The sequence below is a fragment of the Nannospalax galili genome, unplaced genomic scaffold (genome assembly GCF_000622305.1).
Source record: "Nannospalax galili isolate Female #2095 unplaced genomic scaffold, S.galili_v1.0 scaffold173, whole genome shotgun sequence".
NCBI lineage: Eukaryota > Metazoa > Chordata > Mammalia > Rodentia > Spalacidae > Nannospalax > Nannospalax galili.
The window spans coordinates 5,234,790-5,252,715 of record NW_008334442.1 but is presented as its reverse complement, the minus strand read 5'-3'; the positions used below and the strand labels follow the sequence as shown (position 1 = coordinate 5,252,715).

The 17,926-nt window shown below is 39.8% G+C and overlaps 1 protein-coding gene across 2 annotated transcripts in view; it reads left to right on the top strand.

Annotated features, from left to right (window-relative positions):
• Window positions 1-15: 15 nt before the first annotated feature.
• Polr3g (RNA polymerase III subunit G) overlaps window positions 16-17,926 on the top strand; it is a 46,275-nt gene continuing 28,364 nt past the window's right edge. The window contains exons 1-5 of one of the 2 annotated variants that reach the window (XM_029561747.1): window positions 16-362; window positions 6,045-6,161; window positions 10,154-10,303; window positions 12,553-12,682; window positions 17,532-17,591. In XM_029561747.1, coding sequence (XP_029417607.1) covers window positions 10,187-10,303; window positions 12,553-12,682; window positions 17,532-17,591 — 307 coding nt within the window. In that variant the 5' untranslated portion in view covers window positions 16-362; window positions 6,045-6,161; window positions 10,154-10,186. The remainder of the gene's footprint in view (window positions 363-6,044; window positions 6,162-10,153; window positions 10,304-12,552; window positions 12,683-17,531; window positions 17,592-17,926) is intronic. The other variant, XM_008829351.3, reaches the window with a different exon arrangement.

Here is a 17,926-nt window from a genome sequence, read left to right as displayed (position 1 = left end):
GGGGTGACGCTCCCCTCCTCTGGGTCTAACTGCAGCGAACTGGAAGGATGCCTGGGAAGCGCCAGGTCCACCCCGACTCGGGCAGCCACGGGCGCGCCCTCGCCGTGGGAGCCGAGGCAGGCTGACTACGGCGCCTGCCAAGGGCTAAAAAAGCTCGGTGTTGGGGGGTGGAGCTTAGCCAGGAGTGGGCGTGGCCGGTTACTGGGGCTGGAGCGCGCTCTGGACCGCGTGGAGGGCGGTGCGCGCTGCTCCGGTGGTGGAATCCTCGGCTTGAGAATCCGTGCCGGCTGCCGGCACCCCTTCGGTGCTGGCCCGTACCTTGGCTGCACAGGTTTGCCCAAGCCTGGAGACTTTGTCAGCAGGTAACAAGAAGAGAATATCCGGGACTGGGTTGGGAGTGAAGAGTGTAGAAGGGAGTTAAAACGGCACGTGGAAAGCGGTGGGGGGTACCCGGGGCCAAAATTCATCCAAGCACGTCTAAATGCGAGGCTTGAGGAGATAGCATTACTACTACAAAGCTTGCTGCTGCCTTCAAAACCTTTTAAAGTCGTCGCAGCCAAATTCTCCTGGGGAATGTTCTCAGTGAGCGAGAAGGGAGTTTATCCGTCTTCTTACATTAGAAGACTTGGCAACCCGGCGACTGATTTGTCCGGGTCATGATCTCAGATTGCTGCTAAGGGCGGACTATGCTCTCTCTGTTTTCTTAACTCTTGGCACTTTACCTCTTAATCACCGGGAGAGGGGTTATTGATAGGATTTTTCTTAAGAAAGAAAGAAAGAAATTCTATATGTCCGGTCACATTTTTGGATGGTTCTTTTCAAAGAGAGTAAAGAAAATTGATAGAGCTCAAGTAAAGAAAGGTGGAGCACCTGGTAGGGACAGCAAAAGTGGATAATGACTGGGTGTGGCCTTGCCAGCCACAGAAATCCCCGCCACCCCGCTGTAGTATCAAGTCCCTCCTGCCTTCACGCCCCACCCCTCCTAGCAATGGATACATGTATTTAGGATTCAGAAATTCCCTTGGGAAGTTGACTAACCTCCCCACTTAGCCGGGAAAAATATAGAGACCCATGAGGCAATATTATAAAGGATGATTATGGAAATGCGTATTGGGAGATCGCCTTAATAGGCCTTTGCTGAAGGAGAGGGTTACTCGCCTTTCTACAATCCGGGCAGGTGCTGCCCCTCTGAGTGTTTTGCTAATCTCATCTAGGTAAAGGCTACCCAGTTACTCAGTTGGGACCATCCTTAGCACAACTGCCTGAACTAAATGCTGTGTGAAGAACAGAACTGTAAAATAAAAGGTCTCGAGATGAGTTCTCAAGAATTTGAGGAAGCTTGTCTCTGTACACAAGTACTTGCAATGTAAGGTAACATGGATACAAAAATTGGGTTCTCTGTGGTTGTAGATGAAGGAATTGCTGAGCATCTGTACTGACCTTACAAAAGTCATGCTCAGCAGAGAAAGGCAATGCCCTCAGTAGTTTGGGCATTTTTCCCCTGCAGAGGAGAACCATGAGGTGACTGGCACAGTGTCCTTACTAGAGCATGAGCTCAGCAATATTTCACCTATAATTATTTGACTTTTGTCAGGCTCTGGAGACCTTCACACTCACAACTTCCTCTGAATATCCTTTTCTCCTTCCCTGTGTGACTGCTCCTCCCCCTTGTCAGATTTATGCTCAGATATTCCTAAGGCAGGATTTCTTCAACTTGCCTTTCCAGACTAGTACCTGTTTCCTGCCTTTACCTTCATATCACCTGTCACTCTTAACAGTTTATTTAAAATTTTGCCCATTTATCTTATTAGACTATCAGAGCAGAGATTTTATTTTGCTCACTTCTGTATTTCCAGTACATAGATGATGACAAAGAAGGTACTTAATAAAGACTTGAGTCTTGAGTGTATGATTGAAGACCCTCCCAGGGGAGACAGCTAAGAATCGGTAATTACATAGTGAGAGGCATAAAGTTAGTGTCCAAAGCCCTGTTAATTGAAGACAATCACACATTAAAATTGTCAACATTTGCCTTCTATTACAATGACTAGAGAGAGAACTGAAAGAGTCTGGGGGCTAGAGAGATGCTCAGTGGTTAAGAGCACTTCTCTTTGCAGAGGCCCCGGGTTCAATTCCTAGCACCCACATGGAGGCTCACAACCGTGCATAACTACAGTTCCAGGAGATCTGATGCCTTCTTCTGACCTCCACAGGCATTGCATAACATAGGTACACTTACACACATGTAGGTAGTACACTCATAAACATAAAAAAAATTTATAATTAAAAAAGAAAGAAGGAATCTGATCATCAGCAGTCTAGTCAAGTTTGGAGATTCAGGTGGGAGATGGTAAAAGCCTGTACTAAAGCAGAAGAGGAAGGTAAGGGAACAATACAGAGAATACTCAGCTCATAGTCTTCTATTCAATGAGCTGATCTAGGAGACAGAGGGGAATGAGTCAGGCTCCATGACCTCAAGTTCACTGCACCCCCCCACCTTCCATCAGTTTGTACATTTATTTATTGTCTAGTTAAGTGTGTAAGACATGAAGTATATTTAAGTCACAGTCATGACAATGGATTTTAGAACTAGGAAGAATTGCAGAGATTAGCTCACTCTCTGCCATAAGATTGTTTTTACAGTCGATTGGAATGGATTTTTGTTTTTGAATTATACTCATTTTCACATCTCTCAGAGCAACTCTTGAATGGAGGTTTTGAGGAGGCATCCTGAAATGGAAGGCCAGTGCTGCTCTGCCGATTTTGCATTTTAAAATTCAGATTTGGGGTCCTGGAGAGATAGCTTAGCAGTTAAGAGCACACACAACTCTTGTAGAGGACTTTAGTTCTGTTCCAAGCACCCACAGGCTATAAGCTACCTGTAACTTCAACTTCGGGAGATCCAAAACCCTCTCTGCATGCACATAACCACACCCAGACACACACATGTATACATAGAATTTTTTAAAATCTTAAAATTTGGGATTTTTTTTTATGTTACTAACTAATTTACGCTATGTACCTGGGATTAAAAAGATCATCTCGTTAGGGTTGAGAAGTATAATACAGATGAAAGGACACTGAGAAAGTTACCTAAAGCTGGATCCACTCCTGCCTTTGATAAGAATTGATGCCTTTAGGTTGTCAGTTAACCTCCTAGAGCCCCATTTTATTCTTCTATAAAATGAGAGATTTAATCTACAGTGATGCTTAATTTAACTTATAATGTCCTGGAATACTTGAGAAAGAACTGATGGCTAAGTCCTGCCTCTACAGATTTTGGTTTTATTATTCTAGAGTGAAGTGTAGTTTTGTTCATTTGATTGTTTAAACTTTATAGTTCAGGAAGTTGACAAGAACAGGAAAATAAGTAACTGGATTGTGCTTCTATAGATAGATTTGCTTATCAAATCAGAGATAAAATAAATATTATGGTGTAGTTATATATAAAGCAATATACTAAATAATAAGGAACATAAAAAATCTCTTAGTGAATATAGTTGAAGAAACCAACAAAGAGTGTAAGCGAGAGCTGGCAAGATGGCTCAGTAGATAAAAGCTCCTGCCCTCCAAGCCTAACAACCAGAGTTTGATCCCCAGGACCCATGTGGTAGAAGGAAAGAACTAGTCTGTTTAAAGTGGTTCAGTGGGTAAAGGTGCTTGCTTCCAAGCCTGACAACCTGAGTTCAATCTGCAGCATCCACATGTGTGTGCCCTTCATGTGTTCCGTGGCTTGGACATACACACACACGCACACACACACACACACACACACACACACACACACACACACACACTCTAAATGAATGAAATTCTTCTCCTTTGGAAAAGGTCCATTCCTTAAAAATGGAAATTTTATATCATCTAGAATTGGAGAATGTAGCATTATGCATAGCCTCAATTGAAAAAAAAATCCATTTATTAAACAGGAAGATCTTTGTAAGAGCCAGATGGGACAGAATGAGTGTTATGGGTGCTGAGACGCTTAACCTGGATCTTAAGGGTTTGAAATGGTGCACAGAGCAGCAGAAGATGGTAGAGAAGAAGATGGAGCAGATATCAACAGGCTGATGAGCGAGGCATGATTGTAGACCAGCAAGTCAGGATGCTTGTTTGTAACTTCCTTAAAAGGGCATTAAAAGCCGGGCATGGTGGTGTATGCCTTTAATCCCAGCAGGCAAGCAGATCTGCGAGTTCAAGGCCAGCCTGGTCTACATAGTGCAATCCAGGCAAGCTGGGGCTACAGGGAGACCCTGTCTCAAAAAGACACACAAAAAGGGCATTAAATACACAGATGGGGTCTTTGAGTTTAACTCATTAGTCAAGAGGGAAGATAAGATGAGTAGCATAGTCAAGGTATGCTTTAAGATAAATCTGTTCTAATAGATATGGATACCGCAGTGTTTGCAGTGAATCAGAACTGGGGTGGTAAACAGCTGAGCTGGACTACAATGGAGCAATTTCAAAGGATGGGATATTTTGAAGGAAAAATTAGGTGATTAACTTTTTAGTGCTCCCTGCTCAGTTCCTGTCTAGAATACTTAATTTTGGTTGAAAGAAGAACTGAGTTAAATTGGGCCATTGGAAATAGAAGATTTAGATAATAAAAAAATAGAGAAAACATATAAAAACTCTTTTTTCAAGAAGTTGGAAGCCAGGCCTGGCTTCCAACTGCTGAAGAGCTGAAGCAGGAGGGTTATAAATCCAAGGCCTGCCTGCACTGCAGAAGGAGTTCAGGTCCAGCCTGGGAATCTTAGCAAGACCCTGCATTACAAAAGTAAAAAGACCAGGAATGCAATTTAGTATTAGAGTGCTTGTCTAGCATGTGTGATAGATACCCTGGATTCAGTCCCCAGTACCAGAACAACCCTTCTCCCCTACAAAAATATGGCTGGTTGGAAAAAGGGGTCTAAGGATTGAATAAATCAAGTAAAGGATTACAAACACTAATGCCTCCGCCTTGCTTGTGAGCCATTTCTTCCAGGATTTAGTTCCACACTTTATAGTGAAAAAAAAAAAATGAATTAACCACCTAACTATTCTATGTATAAGAACACTGTGTCTGAATCACCAAACTTAAGAGATTGTTTTGTAGGCCAGAATGCCATGTAATGATAAATGTCTCAAGAGCTAGGATTGGATTTTATGCCAGTTATATTTATGTTGATACCAGTTTATATGCTCACTGTTTACTTGATGGAAATGGAAGTTGCAGTCAGCAGGGTTTATTTCTGCAGATAGTTCACCAACCAGTGTTAGCTGATATATTCTTGGGGTGAGGTTTCAAAACCATCTCTAGGCCCCCATCCCCAGAGATTCTGATGCAGTAGGTTTGAGGCCTGGATTCTTTTCTAGGACTCAGCACATTTTATAAGTCCCGTAATTAATTCCGATGATCAGGCTAGTCTGGTAAACTTTTCCTAGATTTGTTCCTAATCTTTAATTAGTGACAGATCCTAGACTGAAATGCAGCCCAGTCCTGGCCAAACCTATTGGGTGCCTGCAGCTATTTCTTAGAATGAAGGTGTGAGCCTCCTACTCAGCAGTTTTCATACTTCAAAGACCAGCTTTCTACAGACTCAGCATATACTTTAGTGACTCAGCAACAGAAATGAGGCCATTTGGATCCACATATGAGTACATGTGACATTTGTCTTTCTGAGCCTGGGTCACCTCACTTAATATAGTTCTATACATTTTCTTGAAATTTTTAAACTTACAGTTTTCTTTATGGCTCAGTAAATTTCCATTGTATATATGTATTGCAATTTCATTATCCCTTCATTCATTGTTGATGGAAATCTAGGCTGTTGGTGGACAGCTAGGCTGATTGCATTTCCTTGCTGCTGTGAATAGAGCAGCAATAAACATGGATATGCAGGTATCCCTGTGGTAAAATATAGAGTCCTTTGGGTATAAGCCTAGGAGGGTGCAGTAGGTCATATCATAGTTTTGTTTTTTAGATGTTTGAGAAATCTCCACATTGATTTCCACAGTGGTTGCATTGTGAGTTGTTTTGTCTTTTGTTTGTTTTGTTTTTAAAGCCTTTAGCTCTCCTGAAGAGCCTTTAGCTCATGGAAGAGTTTAATTAACCTGAGTCATGGGACTGGGAGAGCATAAAGTAGGATTTGTCATATACTGACAACTGTGGAAGCTGATTGGTAGGTACATGGGAGTTAAACTGTTTTTCCTTCTTGCGTATCTAAAATACTATGGTAAAAGTCAATCTAAATAAAAAAACACAGTTGTACTTTGCAATGACAATAACAAAGATAATATAACCATCTTGTGATGCTTAAGCAGTTAGGTAGGAAAACTTTCAAAAATAGAGACATGTAAGTATGAAGTTACAAAATGTATAATATAAAATTGTATCTGAAAATGTTCTTAGTATTATCCATTGCATTAAGTCAAATGCCATGCTGCTTGAGTATAAACAGAAAAGAGGAAACAGTATTTCATCACTGAAAGATATAGAATACACAATTTGGAGCCTTAAATGTGTGACGTCATTAAAATTGACCATCATTAGACCTATAAAGTGAGATGCCCTGGTGCTGCTTATTCCTTGCAAATGAATGAACAGATGAGCCTGTTATATCCTGAGTGCTAGATTTACAGTAATCACAGTCATTTCACCATTAGTGTTGTTTTAAAATCACTGAAGATAAGTTGTGTAACTTCAAACTTCAAAGACAGGACTTATGAATATACTTAGGTGTATTTTAACTGATCTACTACTTGGTAGATAAGAATTCTCCTGAGCATTCTCCGAGTACTTTCAGTACATGCAGTGTCACCTTGAAAACTTTTCAAACAACTGTTTCCTAGTCCTCATTCCAAGAGATTTTGATTGGTGATTTCAGCTCAGTGATTCACAGACTCATATGCATCAGAGCCACCTTGAGGCCTTGAGCTCAAACTGAAACCACAAACTGAAGCCTTCGCTAGAAGAGTGCCTGCTTCGCCTCCATTTCCCTCCGCTCCCTCTTCTTCCTATTCTCCTTTTCCCCCACCCCTCTTTCTTTTCTTTGTAAAAGGGCCCTCTAATTTCCTTTTTTTTAAAAAAAACTGTTTCCTAAATGATGCTGCTATAGACTGTACTTAAACTATTGCTCCGGATTTTAAAAAAATATTTTATTTATTATTTTTATGTGTATGAGTGTTATGCCTCCATGTAGGCATGTAGGTAAGTGCACTGGTGACGTATTTTTAAGCTACCCAGGTACTCTGATGACTGCGAGGACTGAAAACTGTTTGCTTTGGGTGTTGGCCCTATGATACAAAGGAAGCCAGGGTTTTTCAGGCTTTTGGACCAGGGTATTTATATTATAGTCAAAAAAAACCAATAAGTAGCTTGCCTCTTGTTCATCTTCATAGGTGTTCCCTTACTATTAATGCAGCAAAACCAAGAAGACTAGCATTAATGGTCCTTGTACCCTGGGACAAGACCCTGGAGCATAACAGCTGTGTGAAGTTCTGGGGCCTGTGTGATCTTGAATGGAGGGCGCACATCTAGATGAGAAAGGAGACTGTATTAGGCAGGAAGGGAAAGTTCTTCCTGTCTTCAGTGGCTGAGAGGTCAAATCACTCTCCCAGGCTCTCACAATTAAATGAAACTTAATATCAGCAGGAAGAGAGATGCAAGGAATGTACATTTTCACAATGACCATGGTTGAGGGTGGAATGCCACCGAAAGAACTACCCCCGTTCTAAAACTTCTCCATTTGTTGACCGCTGTTTACCTGAGAAATTTTTATATGTATGGTGTGCTGGATAGCTTTAGTGTCAACTTGACACACCTGGGCTGAGGGAGCCTCAACTGGGGAATTGTCTTCATTGGACTGGCCTGTGGCCATGTCCATGGGGCACCATCTTGATTATTGAGTGATATGGGAGGGCCCAGCCCATTGTGGGTGGTGCCACCCCTGGGCAGGCGGGCCTGTGTTGGTTAAGAGAGCAAGCTGAGCAGGGGCCAGGCAAGCAAGCCAGTAAGCAGAGTTCCTCCATGGCCTGTGCTCCAGCTTCTGCTTCCAGGTTCCTGCCCTGAGTTCCTACCTTGGGCTCCCTGATGAACTGTGGCCTGGGAGATGTAAGACAAATAAACCCTTTCCTCCCCAAGTTGGTAGTGGTCAGAGTGTTTTGTCACAGCAATGGAGAAACAAACTACGATATATGGGTATATAAATATAGGTATACACATCAAACATTTACTGATACTAAATCATAAATTCATTTTGAAACAATTATTTGCTGTTCATATAATTTTACCATTTGCTTAAGACAAAAGGAAATTTGCATACCAATGAGATGGATATGGTTGTTTAAAGAATTAAATCTTTGCTAAATATTTGATGCTGCAGGACATAAAGCATCTTCAGTGTTTTTCAGAGTTGGTCAATAGTTTGATTTTATGATCATTAGTGCTCAGAGTACTGTTTCACATAGGCATACAGAATGGTGGAAGTATGATTCAGGCCTTTTCAGAATCTGTTGGAAATTCTGTCTTAATTCTAAGCCCAGATTGATTGAAATATTTTTTTTATGAAACTCAAGTCAGCAATTTAAACGGCAATATTTAAAATCAAATCTTCTGACACAGTACAATCTAAAAATGTATTATTTGATACTTCTATGCTGAAGAATGACTAGGAAAACATTGTCTCTGTAAAACATTAGAAGGCTTGGTTTTCCATTAGGTTTCTGTAAGAGCAACATACTTGTATCACTGCAGTTCATAGCACACAGTAGTCTGGAATTTGAGACGCGCTGTTTCAGGCAGTGATTGATGGCAGTGTGTGGCATGACAGTATTGCACAGTGAACAATGTACATGTTTTTCCCCTAGTACCAAGGCTACAGAGGGATCAAATAATGCAGCATGGTCCAGCTGTGCCAGAAAACCTTGGATTCATTATGCATTACATTTTGAATAAATTTTGGATTGTTGCTTATTTAGAAATCTTTTATTTGGGGGACTCACAGTTATGCAATCCCATATAGAACCACAACCCACATGTACATGTCTGTAACCCGAGCACTAGGGACTGAAGACAGGTGGCTCACTGGGACTCACTAGCCAGATAGTCTCAAGCTCCAGGTTCAGTGAGAGACCATGTCTCAAAAAAAAAGATAGGGAAGCAACTATGTAAGACATCTGATGTCAGCACTGCACAGGTAAGTGCATCCACACACACATGTATACACTCATACACCATACATACACATACACACAGAGGAAGCAAGGCTCTTTTCAGGTATGATGGTACACTCCTATAATAGCAGCATTGGGAGGCAGAGGCAGGAGGATCACTGTAAGTTCAAGGCCAGCCTAATCTACATGATGGTCAGGGCTACACTGTGATAACCTGTCTGAGAGGGAGGGAGGGAAGGAGGGAAGGAAAGGAAGGAAGGGAAGGAAGGAAGGAAGGAAGGAAGGAAGGAAAGAAGGAAGGAAGGAAGGAAGGAAGCTGACCTTTAGAGAGAGTCGTGTTTCAGGTATTTTATAACTTCCAGTCAAGTCCTGAACATTTGATATAACTCCGAGAGCACAGGTTTACCTTATCTAACAATTTGAGAGGCTTTCTCAGCCACTCATTACTAAAATTTGGCTTAATCAGACTGAGTCTTGCTGATCTCATTCCCTGCCACATTTGGCAAGTGAGATAGATCTCAAGGTCCTTTCTCACACTATTCTAGGATAAATAACTCATGTAAAGTTTTAAACTATGTGTAACTAACAACAGTGCTCATGTCAGTATATTTAAAAGTAAGATTTCTTCTCATCAGCCCAGTTTTATCCTCTTTTTCTATATATCTGAGGTCTTGTTATCAGACCACAGAGAGATGCAGACATTTATATCAGCTGGCTGCGTATTGGTTCAGGGACCATCTCAAAGCAGGTCCAGGTCAGCTCTGCCCCCAAGGACCTGAGTGAGGGAGTTGAGACTCTCTCTCATCTTCTCACTTGCCAAATGTGGCTGTGGGTGAACATTTCAGCCTTCAATAATCACCTGTTTCTTTATACATTTTGCTTTCAAAACATTTTAAATCAGCCATGCTATGTAAGGGGTGGAGTTTTACGTTTGACTTTACAATGCTGGTATCTTTTGTGTGTGATCTGGTAAATCTTACCCGTTAACCATGTCTTTTAGCATTTGTCCACACTTGGGCTATAACTGGTTCTGATGGCTGGGAATAAAGGAAGAGGGCGTGCTGCCTATACCTTTAATATTGAGGCTGTTGGGTTCGGCAGAGGTGAAAAGCTACCTGATGTCGTGTTGAAGCCACCACCACTATTTCCTGTGAGTATACCGACAGCTTAGTTTTCACACTGTATTTTTTCGTGTTTTAAAGAAAACTGCAATTTGTAGGGATTGAATATATGATACCATCATGGTACCTTCAAATATAAGAAAGTAAAAGAATATCTGGGCATGGTGGTGCATGCCTTTAATCCCATAACTCAGGAGGCAGAGGCAGGGGAATCTTTGTGAGTTCAAGGCCAGACTGGTCTACATAGTGAGTTCAGGCCAGCTGGGGCTACTGAAAGACCCTGTCTCAAAAAAGATGGAAAAAAGAAAAGAAAAGAAAAAGAATGTGCTTCACTTTCCTTGAACTTAAGTACCTGGTCCTTCTCAGAACCTTTTCTAGTTTTCAGGCTGCTTTCTTAAAACACAGAGAATAAAACAACACAAATATAATCAGTATTGTGTACCAAGAAAGAATTGCTTAAAATTCTTAGACCTTTTGTTCATGTTACTGATGCAGTCTAATTATCAGGATAATATTTTAAATAGCAAGTAAGGAATTTTGATTATTCCCTCTGTACTATAATGTCATCCAGCAATTTTCTTCTTGTATTTATAAAAAAGAATTTTGCTCCTTAGTATTCTACCTTTTTTTTCATTCAAGTTTTGTTGTTTTCCTGTTTTACCAAAGTCATTTGAATTGGGTTAATTTCTCGAAATATAAGCATTTCTGTTACTTGTAGTATTGCTTTTACGTTTAGTCTGTGTGGTACAACCATACTTGACAGGCCAATGTTTTCACTTTAGGTTTAATTTGAAAAGTAAGCACACGTTTACAGATAGGCATAAAAGGCCAGGTGTGGTGGTGCACGCCTTTAATCCCAGCACTTGGGAGGCAGAGGCAGGCGGATCTTTGTGAGTTCGAGGCCAACCTGGTCTACATAGTGAGTTCCAGGACAGCTGGTGCTACAGGGAGACCCCGTCTCAAACAAACAAACAAACAAACAAACGATGTAAAAGATGAACAGTTATGGCAACCAGATGCTTGAGATACTTGAATCTTTTTCCTGTTTCAAACAGGAGGGTTCTTTGTTGAGGATTTATGTCAGCAGAGAACCCTGGACAGTTGTATCCTAGGTCTAGATGCTCCCAGAGGGAGATTATGTTTTCCGGAAGCTCTTGATATTTTGCTTTTTTGATACCCAGTACAGCTCCAAAACAGAGACAAGTGTTTCAGGTATAGGTATAAAGTCCCTTAATAGTGATTTCCTTCAAGGTAAGCCCTCTGTATGAGAGATTACTTCTAACTATGAGAAAGTTAGCAAATAGTAGTTTGTTTGAATAAAATGAAGTTTCTGACTTAAGCTCTACCTGCCCTGACCTTCCTCACATCTGTCTTTCCAGCCTTTCCTGGTCAATCCCAGCTGTGCTACCCTCCTTGTTCTCTCTGGTCTTTGTTCCTGCTGGATCTCTGTCTGCAACAACCCATTCTCCCATCTTTGCATGAAAAGCTGCTTGATTTTGTCCAGATCTCCCACCCAAATACAACGGCCCAACAAGGCCATGCGTGCTTACCCTGTGCAGAGTGGCCACCAACTTCCATGTGCTCTTCTCTGTCGCTTCTGTTCCCCTTCATTTGGCTTATGAGGCTTTCATTAACCTAAAATGTATGTGGCCTCACTGGAGTACTTACTGTGTGTTTCTTCCCCAGGATTTAAGTTCATGTAGACAGGGGCTTTGACCCGTTCATCTTGGTATCTGTTGTTTTCTAGTATATACTAGGTGCTTATTAAGTAGTTTTTTAATGACTGAATACATTGGGAATCAAATTTTGGAAATGTATTGTATCTTTATCCTCTGAAGCCAGAAATATCTTTACCATGTATGTTTTGAGCCCACTTGTTAATGAACATATGTTTATGATTAGATATTCACAACTGCATGTGCATATAAATATGGATATGTGTAAAATCTTTTGGAAATGGACTAAAATGTTAAATAGATTACAGAATGTCAACATCTTTTTTTTTTTTTTTTAATTTTTTGAGATGAGATTCTCACACTGTACACCAGGCTGTCCTGGAACTCACTCTGTAGCCCTGTCAGGCACGTTTTTGCTTCAGCCTCTCAAAGCTGGGATTATAAGAGGGAACCACCACTCCCAACTAGAAGTCCAGCATCTTTGGAGCTATAAAGTTCAGTGCTGATGAAACAGTTTCTCAATAAAGGTGATGTTTTCTAGAATATAAGTAAAAGACACTGAAATGCTTACTAAAAGAGCTTTTGTATCTTAATTTAAATAGGATATAGATTATAAACCAGTGCCACTGAAAACAGGAGAAGATGAAGATTATATGTTGGCTTTGAAGCAGGAACTGAGAGAAACGGTGAAAAGAATGCCTTATTTTATTGAAGCACCTGAAGAAAAACAAGGTGTGTATTAGACTTCTTATGCTATAATTTGACGTTAACAGATGAAATAATGTTTACATGTGAAATAAGTGTTCATTGGATGGTGATTCAGTTAATTCAGTCAGAGCTTATCAACCACTTTAAAAATTATGACAACAGAAATGCCTAAAGGAAAACTACTGTATATTTAAAATTTTTCTTTTCGTAATATTTTGTCTTTTTAAATTCTGTAATATATTAGCTTTAAAATATCCTTAGTATTCTTGGAAAATGAAACCTAATGACTATTAATAAAGCATTATTAAGTATAACTGATTTCCTGCTATTAGATTTACTATTTCCATTGTTTGGTTACATATACAATGCTATGATTACTACTGCTATACTAAAATTTTAATACAGATCTTGGAGTATTTACAGTTTAGCTAAAAAATTTTAAAGCCTTGATTTTTGTTTGCTTGTTTGTTTCATGTTCCAGTGATACAAAAGATGTACTCATTCCTGATTGTAAGGGCAGAGAGGAGAAATTACAAGTTAGAGTTGGGTCTGGCATCTCAGACTGAAATGGGAAGTGGTTTCAGAGGAAGTAAGCCCACTCCTGAGCAGTTGTTTGGCACAACAGAACTGTATTGATTGTTGAAATTAGAGAGATCAATATCATCTTAGAATCTCAAAACAACATCATTAAAACATGAGAAATTCATATAGTATCAACTCGTGCCATTAGTATTAAAAATGCATTTCTTCCTAAGAGACTACATTGGCTAACAGTCAAAAAGGAAGTGTGTTTATGATACATTGCATGTCTTTATGAGAAGCATGTTGGACAAAGTCATTCAATTTTGAATACTTATCTGCTTGAGGTTGTATAATGGTTTGATGAATTTTGCTTCAACAATAGTGAATTTTTTTTTTCTACTTTCAGAATTATGTTGCATGCTTTTGTCTGGATTTTAAAATGAAATTAAAGGGGGCAGGAGCGATGGCTCAGCAGTTAAAGAGCACTGGCTACTCTTCCATAGGACTGAGCTCAGTTCCCAACCATCAGAGGGCATTGCATGACATGGGTGCACTTACATACATGCAGGCAAAATACACACATAAAATTTTAAATATTAAAATTAAAAATTAAAGCTCTCACTTTATATATTCTTTTTAATTTTTACAAATTTATTTTATTTGTTTATTTATTTATTTCTTGGTTTTTTGAGCCAGGGTTTCCTTCTCGCCCCAGCTGACCTGGAACTCACTGTGTAGATCAGGCTGGTCTTGATCTCACAGAGGTCCACTTGCCTCTACCTCCCCATTGGGATTAAAGACGTGTGCCACCACGTTGGCACTAATTTTTTTAAAATTTCTTTATTTTTATTTTATGTGGGTGAGTGTTCTGCCTGCATTATATAAGAGCACCCCTGCTGTGCAATGCCATGTGGGTGCTGGGAACCTAATCAGGGTCCTCTGGAAGAGCAGTCAGTCCTCTTAACCACTAAGCCATCTCACCAGCCCCTCATTTTTTGTGTTTTTTAAAACAAACTAATAAGTACTCATTCTCATTTTAAAACTACGAATGTGGGAACTCAGTGGTTTAGAGCACTGACTACTTTTGCAGAGAACCTGGGTTCAGTTCCCAGCACCCACATACTGGCTAACAACTATCTGTAACTCCACTTCCAGGGTATCTAATGCCCTCTAACTAGCAATGCATGGTATACTTAAATCCTATTAAAATCAGTCTCTTCTCTAGATGGGGGACATGTTTACCTAATTGAATGTGCTTCTTAAAGCATGTCTGACTTAAAAAGTGTATTAGATCACTCAAGCACTTAATAAGTCTTTTAGACAGGGTCATTAGAAACCAATTACTGGTCTGTGGGAGTAGTTAGCTTGAACCTGGACCAAGGGGCACTTTATCCTTGGTAACTATGCAATAAATTATAAAATATACATAATTATTTGCTTAATCCCATATGAAAGAGAACTTTCATATAGGATTTTCCAAACTGATACAAATAAAATCTCTTCCTATTTGACCCTCTTTCCTGATATGGTATATTTAGAAAAGCCTGTGGTTCAAAATATGGTTTTAAATAGGATGCATGCATTCATGTATATATATATGTATGTGAACACATACACCACAGCAATCTCTTCTCTATCCAGGGGTAATACTTCCCAAGACCCACCAGAAGATTCCTGAAACTACAGATAGTACCCAGCCCTGTGTCCCAGCACTGTGGTACTGTTATTAACTGAGCATGTGATCTGGAGATGCTAGACAAGTGATGTCATTTTGTTTGCAAATCACTTCTGTATCTTTTAGTTTTCCTATTGTGTTGACCATGTAAAGCAAGTCTGCAGAAGCTCTCTATCTTTTTAGTTATTTTCTTATTTTAGTTTTCATTGACATAATTGAGAATTCAAATTTTTAAATTTTCTCCTAATAATGGCATAGAGACATTTACTCAGGAAGATGTTTTACAATTCTTAGACCAATCAGATGATGAATGCAAAGATCTAGGAGGAAGGTTCTTGGACAGTGATGAAAGGGAAATTGCATAAACAAAATCTTAGACTGAGTTTTCAGAGGACAAGACCCCAGGCAAATTTTCTCAAATATAAGGATCAGTGAATATACAGATTTAATCCTCTAGGAATTAAAAAGAAAATATGATATTCTTATGCAGTAAATTTTTGAAAAGGATTATTACCACATAATTTAAATTTTTTTAATTAATTTATTTTTATGTATATGAGTTTTGTCTGCATGTATGTAAGTGCACCGTGTGCATGCAATGTCCATAGAGGGCAGAAGAAAGCATCGGATCCCCTGAAACAGGATTTATAGATGCCTGTTAATTTCCTTGTGGGTGCTGGGGACTGAACCAGAGCCCTCTGCAAGAGCAGTCAGTGCTCTTAACCACTAAGCAATCTCTTCAGGCACCACATAATTTAAAAAAAAAAAAAAATGAGTGTATTGCCTGCATGTATGTGAGTATACCCGTGTTGTGCAGTGCTGTGGAGGTCAGAAGAGGGCTTCGGATTCCCCTGGAACTGGAGTTAAGGACGGTCCGTAGCCGCCATGTGGGTGCTGGGAATCCAACTTGGGTCCTCTGCAAGAGCAGTCTGTGCTCTTAACCACTGAGCGATCGGTCCAGCCCTCCCACATAAATTTTAATAACTTGACATCCTGTTTGCTGAAATGATGTAACCATATTTTTTCATTTTGATATATATGCACTAACATTTATCCTCTGTCATTTGTAAATGAATAAATGCTGAAGGCAAAACCAAAGACAGACAAAAACGATCGAAAGGAAATAGGTTATATAGAATTTTTTAAATTGTTGGATTAATCATGTTGTCATTTAATAATGAAAATATTTCATAAGTACAGAGCAAAGAAGATGCTTGAGCCTTCCCTTTGTCAGGGGAGGTCTGGTCCATCAAAGTTTTTTATTTTATGTGTTTACTTGTTTCCAGTTTCATGAACTGAGGAACAAGCTGAGGGTTTTGCACTTGCTAGGCAAGCACTACCTCCCTGAGCTACATCCCCAGTGTCGTGAAAGTTTGTTTTTTTTAATATTACGTTTTAATTATGAAGGTATGGGAAGAACCGGAAATACAGTAATGATAAGACAGACTGTGTTAGAAGCCCATCTGGAATCAGTTCAACAATGCAGATTTGAGAAAAGAACCACAAGTAATAAGTTAAAACCTGTTAAAATGTATTTGCAATCTGTAGTTATGAGACACAACACATATATTGTAGGGTATATATGACAACAGTGTCACAGTCACCTACATTCAAAAGAGGTTGCCCATTTTGGTTAAATTTATCTTCAAAAGTAGTAAAACATGAAGTGTAAATTCAGATTTGCTTTTATTAATTTCTTGATAAAATTTCTAAGTTTTCTTTCTGCTCTTTGTTCCCCTGTTTGATTTGGTGGCCTTTCCCTAACTCACGGCTACGTTATTTAGACATTTTGTTGACATCAATCCTTGATTCTTTAGGTATTCCTCTTTTTTATCACCTTCCCTTCTTAGGGCCTAACTTCTAACCCACTTTTTATGATGGGCTGTGCTTTCAAACTGTGTGATGGTCTTCCTTGCCAACTTGTGTTGCTTGGAAAGGGTGAGGGACATCATGAGGGAGGTGTCTGTGGCAAGGTGGACACATCATAAACAAGAAATGACTATGGCTCTGGCAAATTCAGAGGGTATCTGTAGAATTTTCAGTAGTTGGTATAGAAGACTTGCTGCCTGCTCACTTATTCCCCAGTTAGGAATAAGTCCGTACCACACCCAGCCATTCCTACGCCTCCCTTTTTCTCCTCCTCCCCAATCGGTTGTGAGAAGTTGCTCGTTGAGGAACCTAGCGAACTGATTATGTGTGTATGAAGTGCTGGAGGTGAGCCCTTAGCCCTCCCATTTACTAAGGTACTTGATAATCATAGTTAGAACATGTTGAAAGATCAGAAGCTGGAGCCAGTATCACAAGAATAAAGTAGGAAACTCTGAGTAGACTTCCCTACCTGTGTGTACAGATGTCTTTCTAATCAGACTCGGGCCTTTTATGAATATTCTCACAGATTAGTTAGGTTGTCTCATTCTGAGAACCAGGATTAAGCTCTGTGTCTCTGCTCACCCCATCCTAGCATGTCATACTGTCTCTTGCCACTTTCTTAACCGTGTTATTCTCAATGAACTTCTCAGTATTTGTTCAGTTACACATTGTGTATGGACACAGGAAATTTCTTATATTGGAAATCAGAAACATCTGGTGATGTGAGTTATTTTAAAAGAATGGCTTAAGTTTTTACACTTTGTGCTTCCAGTGTGTCTAATGAATGCTGTGCTGTTTCCCCCCTAGATGACATTGAAAGGTATAGTAAAAGATACATGAAGGTATACAAAGAAGAATGGATACCAGGTATGACAAGCAGGCCATGTTAGAATGCTTTCTTTTTAAAAGATTTATTTGTGTGTGTGTGTTGGGGTGTGTGCATGTGCATACACACACATCTGCTTGTGTATATGTCTCGTGTGTGGGTGCTTGCTTGTGGATGCTAAAAAAGGGTATCAGGTCCCCTAAAGCTGGAGTTATAGGTGATTGTGAGCTCCCTGACCTGGATGCTGGGAACCTAAATGGGCTCCTCTGGAAGAGTAGCAAGCACTCTTAACTGCTAAGCCATCTCTGCAGCCCCTTAAAATACTTACAAAAAAAAAAAAAAATCCTATCTTTCCTATTATGTATCACATAAGCGT